The sequence below is a fragment of the Austrofundulus limnaeus genome, unplaced genomic scaffold, assembly GCF_001266775.1.
Source record: "Austrofundulus limnaeus strain Quisiro unplaced genomic scaffold, Austrofundulus_limnaeus-1.0 Scaffold1740, whole genome shotgun sequence".
Classification (NCBI taxonomy): domain Eukaryota; kingdom Metazoa; phylum Chordata; class Actinopteri; order Cyprinodontiformes; family Rivulidae; genus Austrofundulus; species Austrofundulus limnaeus.
The window spans coordinates 4800-12536 of NW_013954142.1; the positions used below are offsets into that span (position 1 = coordinate 4800).

At 38.9% G+C, this 7737-nt stretch overlaps 1 protein-coding gene across 2 annotated transcripts in view; it reads left to right on the forward strand.

Annotated features, from left to right (window-relative positions):
• The first annotated feature begins 645 nt into the window (after window positions 1-645).
• kcp (kielin cysteine rich BMP regulator) overlaps window positions 646-7737 on the forward strand; it is a 25500-nt gene continuing 18408 nt past the window's right edge. The window contains exons 1-7 of one of the 2 annotated variants that reach the window (XM_014033441.1): window positions 646-935; window positions 2166-2689; window positions 3802-3874; window positions 4258-4559; window positions 5637-5805; window positions 6671-6744; window positions 6844-6931. In XM_014033441.1, coding sequence (XP_013888895.1) covers window positions 833-935; window positions 2166-2689; window positions 3802-3874; window positions 4258-4559; window positions 5637-5805; window positions 6671-6744; window positions 6844-6931 — 1333 coding nt within the window. In that variant the 5' untranslated portion in view covers window positions 646-832. The remainder of the gene's footprint in view (window positions 936-2165; window positions 2690-3801; window positions 3875-4257; window positions 4560-5636; window positions 5806-6670; window positions 6745-6843; window positions 6932-7737) is intronic. The other variant, XM_014033442.1, reaches the window with a different exon arrangement.

Consider the following 7737-nt stretch of genomic DNA (forward strand, 5'->3'; position numbering starts at 1 on the left):
GTACAGAGGAGTGAGTCATGGATGAGGTTTTGTTTGGAATGAGGAAAGAAGAGATCTTTGTCTGAGACCCTCCTGTCTGCCTTCATTCATTAAGAAACATCTGGGTCTTCCCAGCACAATACTTCATCAAGACATGGGGGCATGTGTGGGTCTTTTTGTGCAAAGAGTCGAAAAGTATGAAAAAAAAAAGTGTGGTGGGTATGCACAGCGAGATGTTTCCAAAAGCAGTGAAATGTGGCAGTATTTATTCCCTGCCGTCTATCTGTTCTCTGTCTGTACACTGATTTTTTGGCTGCTTTGGCAGAGCTCCCCTCCAGTCTCCAGACCAGGTTTTAGCTTGTTACCAAATGGGGGTCTCAGAGAATCAACACCACAAAACAGGGGTGGGAGGGAGAGAAAGAAAGAACGCAAGGGAAGAAAAGACTTAAAGCAAATGAAGCAGAGAGAAGAGTTAGTTACCTCCTGCACACAGAACACTTAACTTTTTCAATTTTACATGCATGTCTTTCCCCCTTCATAAAAAGCCAGAATATCTTTATAATACTTGTAAATGTGTTTGAATTTATCGTGAGTTGTGAACCTACGGCCCCTGGGGCGGGAGGGACTGTAAGTCAGTGACGCCCTGCCTGCATCCAGATGTTTTATGTTTCCCCCCTGCACGCTCTTTGGAGCAGTCTGTTTGCCAGAAGAGGAGCAGTGAAATACTCAGGTTACGCTCCATGGCATCAGATCAGCTTAAAACGACTATAAACGCTATGATTTTTACATAAACTGGCTTTATTTATTTATTTTTTTAATTTTTTTAATTTATTGTTGTTGTTGCTCCTGGAGAATGGAGAGCAGCAAGCTGAGGGCAGTGCTGCTGCTGAAGTTGCATTTGCTGTGGATCTTTGGGATGTCTCTGCAGACTCACTCTGCTCCAAACCCTGAGGATGGTGAGAGCTCCAGTGTGTTTTACATCATTTATGTGGAGAATCAGATTCAGGGCGCTTGTAGTTAAAATATAGCCCAAAGCTTATTTTGATAAACTGTTGCCTCTAAAACAAATCTTTACATAAGAGGGGAGCAGCAAGCTGAATAATTCCAAATAATTCATTTAAAAGGAGGCGGTGAATACTGGAGTTTATGACTGCAATGTGGAAAATATATATAATATACCATGATGTAACATTTACTGTAAAGTTTTGTGACAAAACGTGAATTCAAATGAAGCTTCTATTTATTTTTGGCCTTTTTTTATTACAGTGAGATTTTGTCATGTTTCATGGTTCACAAATCAGCCATAACATTATGACCACTGCCAGTTAAAGTGAGAGATGCTTCTCATCTTCTTACAGCTGTTCTTATAGGAAAATGTGCATCTGCTGTTTACTTTGAGATTTTTTATCAGTCGTGACTTCATTTCATTGACTTCCTGACCATTTTTGAATTGATGCGAAGATTTTATTGCACATTATTGTAAAGTTTTATATGGTTTGAGCCGCTTTACTTAGCTTGTTTTATACTCTGGTGCAAACCAATGTGACGTGTTGTGTTTTCGATAAATGTTGTTTTTCTTTTATTTGCATGGCAATTTTTATATACTGCTGTATTTAATATTTTGGGAGGCTAAACTTTAAGCACTTTGGTCAGCTCAGTTGCACTTAGATGATTAAATTAGATTTTGACACTGACATTAAGGACATTTGCAGACCAATAAGCCCTCCTACATGGCGACAGAACTCCTCGTACCACTTTGAAATGTTTACTTGGTTCTTAAACTCTTTAAAAACGAACCGTGACAAACAAACCAAATATGTAGAAAGTCATTCCCACAATCCACAAGGACTTTCAGACTAATCAGTGCAAGTTAATAACAGACAAAAAGCATTTTTTTTGTAAATCATTCACATGTTTTTCTGTTTGCACATCCTCTTAACTGAAAATAGATGAATCAGAATATTCGATCATTGCTTTTTCCCCTCATTTAATTGTTTGCTGCTGCGCTGCCTTCTCTGAGAAGCTGACTGAAGGAATCATGAAAGTTTGAGATCTAAGAGGCAGCCACATGATGTTTTTTTTCTTCTTTCTTCTCAAGACTTTTTGTTCTGGTCCAAACCCAGAAACAGTCCTCAGTCTGCTCCTTCACTGTGTTTCATTTTGACTCTCGTTTATCTCTCTTCCAGTGATTGACCTGTTGGCGGCCCTGAACCTGTCCCAGCACAGAGGCGGTGTGTCCAGGCTGCAGACTTCCAGCAGCTTCATGTATAAAATTCGTCCCAGAGCAGCTCACCTGATCCTGCCTCAGGAATATTCCCATCGCCTTCACGCCAGATTTCAGGGCAACATGGGGGTGCATTTGGTGGGACGTCAGGCTCTGAGATCCAGCGCCACCGTTTTTTCTCTTTCCTCGACGTCCTCACCTATTCTCCAAATCGTCTCATCTACCCTCGATGACACCCTGCAATTAAGCTTATCTGGAGGAAGAGCTCCTGTCAGTCTTCTCTTTCCAAAAACAAATCCTCTCTCTGGGGGGATCTGGGTCCAGCTGGCCGTGAGCCTGGAGCCCGACAGACTGGTGTTTTTTGTTGAGTGTCAAGATGCTGTGGTGTTACCGATAAAAAGTGAGCACAGGGTCAGTTGGGAAGTTCCTCCAGATGTGGTCATTGCTCTTGGCAGCATTCCAGAAAGCAACGACAGCAAATTTAATGTAAGTTTCTTGTGCAGACGGCATATTCCTGAAGACAGGAAGAAAAAAGAAATCTGTGTTTTTCAAAAGCTTTCATGAGCTAAATTATATTGCAATTAAGTCTTATCTTCTTCTCTTTCAGGAAATAACAAAAACCACAGAAAAAAACAAACAGAAAGTCTTTTTGTCTAAAAATGTTTTCTGCTGCACAACTTTACTGAAACTGAAGTTTGCAAATAAAGCTGAAGCTGCCTTACCCTAAAAGAAGCTGGATATTATATAAAAACTAAAAAGAACATAATTGTAACTAAAAGCTAAGTAGCAAAAGGCTAGCTGAAATTAGCAAAACATTAGCTAAAATCAGCAAAAGCTTAGATAAAAACTAAAATGATCAAACCCAGCAAAAAGCTAAAAATAGCTAAAAACTAGAAGTCTCAAAATTGTAGCTAAACGCTAAAAACATCAAAAAGAACTATTTGAACGGCTTAAAGTAACAGAATAATTGAAAGTTAAAAGCCGCTTAATGGCAGTTCAAAGCTAAAGGCAGCTAAAAGGTAGCTAAAAGCTAATAATAGCACAACATTTGCTAGAAGAAGAATTAAAGCTAAAATCTAAAAGTAGTAGAAAGTAGAGCAAATATGCTGAAGAATATTTTAAAAACATCAGCTAAAGTTTAGATAAAAGCTGAAATTAGCTAAATCCTGTTTGAAAGCTGAAAAATCTTGCTAAAATCTAAAAGTAGCCATAAGCTTATTGTTAACACAAGTTAACTAAAAGCTAACAGTAGCATAAGAAGACTAAAATAGAGGCAGCTGCTGAAGCAGTTTTAAAAGGGAACATTGAATTTGAAGCAATTGAAGAAATTTCAATTTATAAATACAGTTAAATATTATTAGAAAAAGTACAATTACAAACACGCCGTTAGCCTGAATGAGCAGGCTGTTATGAACCCAAATAAACAAAAAAACAGCATAAAACACATACAAACAAAAAAAAAACAGTGTAAATCATCAATCACTCGATATTCGGTATAAGATGTAAAATACAGCTTTGTTAAAGTGTGTGGAAATTATTTTGCACAGCACTTTTTATCTCATGTTCTGATGTGTGCGTGTGTTTGTGTGTGTTTCCAGGGTTTTCTGAAGACAGCTGAAATATCACTGAAAGCATACGCGAGGCGTCCGTGGAGTTGTGACAACGTTACAGGTGGGAAAATAAAGATCATTTGTAAACAGAGGATGGAAATCTTTTTCTTAACATGACAGCTTACAAAATCTACTTGTTGTAATTAAAAAATAATTTTCCATTTTTCTTCATTGTTCACTTATAATAATTTGCTATATTTAGATCCAATTAAGAAGTACATAAACAAATAAGTGTGTTTTCCTGAAATTAGACTATGATCCAATTAAACAATGCACCGAAAGAAGAGCTTTTTGTCCAAAGCATGAAATCTCCTCAAACAGTGTGTTTGTTATTCTTCAGTGTGGGTCTTCCTTTTGACCTCCAGGATGTTTATTTAAGATTTAGTTATTTCTGCTCATTTAAAAAATGATTCAGGAAATTTTTGCTCTTGTTGTCTCTTCCAGATGACCTGCCTGGGCCTCGTCACGACACACAAAGTCCAAACGCTCCAGCTGACACCAGTCAAAGTGTTCATCTCGATGCGTCGCTCAATGAACGTCAAACAAACCCCTGGCTTCAGGAGCAAAGCAGCCATCATCCTCAGGACCTCCAGAGTGACCGGCAGCAGAGAGCGGCAGTGCTGGGGCCTCCTGGACCTCCTCAGGGGGTGAGAAGTGTCTCTCAGGCGCAGACGGACGACAGGGTGGACAAGCTGGAGAAGAGGCTGGAGGAGCTGAGCCGTATGCTGGAAATGGTCAAAGCTCAGGTAACCATCACATTCTTAAAGGGATCCACGATTAGTTGTAACATTAAACTTTATTTGATAAACATTTATTTTAACTGTAAAATAAAGACTGTAAAAATACTGTAGGCTGTTTAGTTTATAATTTTTTTAAAATATATTTTAACACGGACGGAGCCATTTTATTTACACGCAAAGCATTCTGGGTAAATGATGACATCAACTAGGTCATTGGTGTAAGGCTGCTATGGAGCTATATCCACCCTGAAGGTTAATCTTGGACAATATCTGACGATTGACTCTTTAAATGAAACCAGAGAGCGTTGACAGAGAGGAGAAGGTAGAAATGACTCAGCCTGTAACTGAAAATATGGATGGAGGACAACAGAGCTGCTTCATGGAAGAAGAACCTCAGCTTAGCCTGTTAGCCTTCGTGCTAGCCCTCACACTATATTGCCTTATATGTATTAGCTCGGTGCTAGCGCGACAAACAAGCTAAACTGAGGTCCTCCATCCATATTTTCAGTTACAGGCTGAGTCATTTTTGTGTTCCCCTCTCTGTCATGTGGATGGAGGACCTCAGTGACGAGAGGAGAATGTGTAGCGCTGAGCTAATACATAGGGGATAGCGTCAGGGCTAACGCTAATGCTAACAGGCTAAGCTGAGGTTCTTCTTCCATGAAGCAGCTCTGTTGTCCTCCATCCATATTTTCAGTTACAGGCTGAGTCATTTCTACCTTCTCCTCTCTGTCAACGCTCTCTGGTTTCATTTAAAAGAGTCGATCATCAGATATTGTCCAAGATTAACCTTCAGAGTGGATATAGCTTACTAGCAGCCTCATGCCGATGACCTAGTGGATGTCATCATTTACCCAGAATGCTTTGCGTGTAAATAAAATGGCCCCATCTGTGTAAGATATTTTTAAACTTTTAGTTTAAAAATTATAAAAACTGAACATCCTACAGTATTTTTACAGTCTTTATTTTACAGTTAAAGTATATGTTTATCATATAAAGTCTAATGTTACAACTAATCGGGGATCCCTTTAAGATTTAATGAAACGCTTCAAAATGAAACGGAGGGTTTTTGTTTGGAAACAGAACGCAGATCTGCAGTCCCGTGTCACGTACCTGGAGGGGTGTGAGTGTGTGAAGCGGGGGTGCGTTTGGGACGGACATAAAGTGGAGGAGGGGCGGCGCTGGCAGCTTGACCTGAACACTGTGTGCTCCTGCACATCTGGAGAGGTCGCCTGTCAAACTAACAGCAGAGGTGAAAGTCAATCAGCTTCTCTTTGTCAGACACGTTTGTTTTAATCCTGCACTCTCTCAGACTTAACGTTGACACACAATCATCTGGTGTTGAGTCTTGATGTTGGGTTGATTGAAACTGGGCTGAAATCAAAACAGAATTCCCATTTTTATTTCTGTCACAAAGTGGAAGAAACAGAGTGATGTAACTTTCTTCTGTCCTGCTTATTGTGCAGATTTTCACCATCAGCATGACGTGGTGTTTCCCATCTCTTATTATCTCTCTGTTAGTTGTTTCTGCACGGAGGTCAGAAGTCTCCAGTGGCACCAAGTTGTTGCACGTTTGCAAAGTACCACACACTTTGATCTAGCTGCTGGCAAAGGGGGTGGACTCACTGGCTCATCTCTCCCTCTGATTCCCGTCTCTCGTGCACAGTCCGTCCTTTGGAGAGCTGTCATTAAAGTCATTATCTGCCAAAACATCTACACTAAACGATAATGTGCTTTGGTGTGCCGGCGTCCAAATTGTTTTCATCAAAATAAACTTGTCAGCTAGATTGGGAGTTATTAGAGCTACGATTATATCTCTGTCATGGGAGGTGGGGGTATGCTTGTGTTTATAGACCGGTACGACCTTCCTTTGATAGTCTTTAACATTTGGAAGTCTGCAGACACGTCTGGTTCTGGTTACACTCCATAAAAAGGTGTGTGTGAAAACAAGCGCTGAGGTCACGCTGTTCTGTCGTTACTTGTAAGAAAGCAGAGCCAGATGTTTCCCAGCTTGTAGAGACAATGAAGGAAATCAGCAATTACAAACTTTTGTTTTCATACACGTTTCAACAGAAGGTCTGAAATGTAAAACAATAAACGGTGTGACGTATCTCCAGGGTGTGATCAGGATGGTGGAGTGCACAATGTGTCCTACGTCACTGTGGACGGTTGTCAGACGTGTACGTGTAAGGTAAGATTTTCACACTCAGCATAAAACTGAGCTGAATATATTTTATTTATCAAGTTTTTTTAATAACTGACTTTAGTTTGTGTCAATCTGTGGTGGCAGGACGGTAACAGGGAGTGCTCTCCCCAGCCGTGCCCTCCTGCAGACTGTCCACCGAGGGAAACTGGAGACTGCTGCCAGGACGGCAGAGGTGAGGTCAAAATACAAAAAAAAACTTTAATGCAATTTATTTTGTAATGTGATGTTTTAGTCATTTCTTTTCATTTTAAATCTACTTTCATAGCTGTTTGAAGCATCTCTCTGGTAAAAAAAAAGAAATACACATCTTTTATTTTAAGAAATTTGTACAAAATTTACTCAATGGTTTCAGTTTTCCTTTACAAATTCTGAGGCAAAAAGGCAAAAACCAAGAACAAAACAGAAAATTCGTAGTTTTACCTGAAGGTATTTTAAAGGGCGGCACTTTAATTAGTATTTCTTATAATAAAAGAACATAACATGAGAGTCAATGCAATTTTTTTGTTTTACTGTAGCTTTTTTCTGAAATGCTGTTTTATTTCTTCCTAAAGAAAGAAACTCTTTTAAAGCCTTCCTCACTTGAAAATCTTGGTTTTTGAGAGTAATGAAAAAGTGATGCTCAAGTAGCTTCCAGTCACTCCTCAAATATGTATTATTGTAGTGATGTTTTCTTTTTTCATATAATTTTCTTTTGTTTTAGGTTTAATAGCATAAATACAAACAAACAGCAAGCACCTTCCAAACTAAAAACTTAAAAGAAAACTCACAGAAGGTGGACAAAACAAGTAAACAACAGCTGGTATTTTAACATAAACTAAAGGAGAAAAATATTACTAAAGTCTATCCATCAAATTAATGACAGGTTAATACCAAATTTTATTAAATATTATATCTTACAAGATGAATCTAAATTTCTCCAACTGAAGCACAATTGTAGTGATGTCTGAAACTGACAATAGCGTTTCACTAATATATATA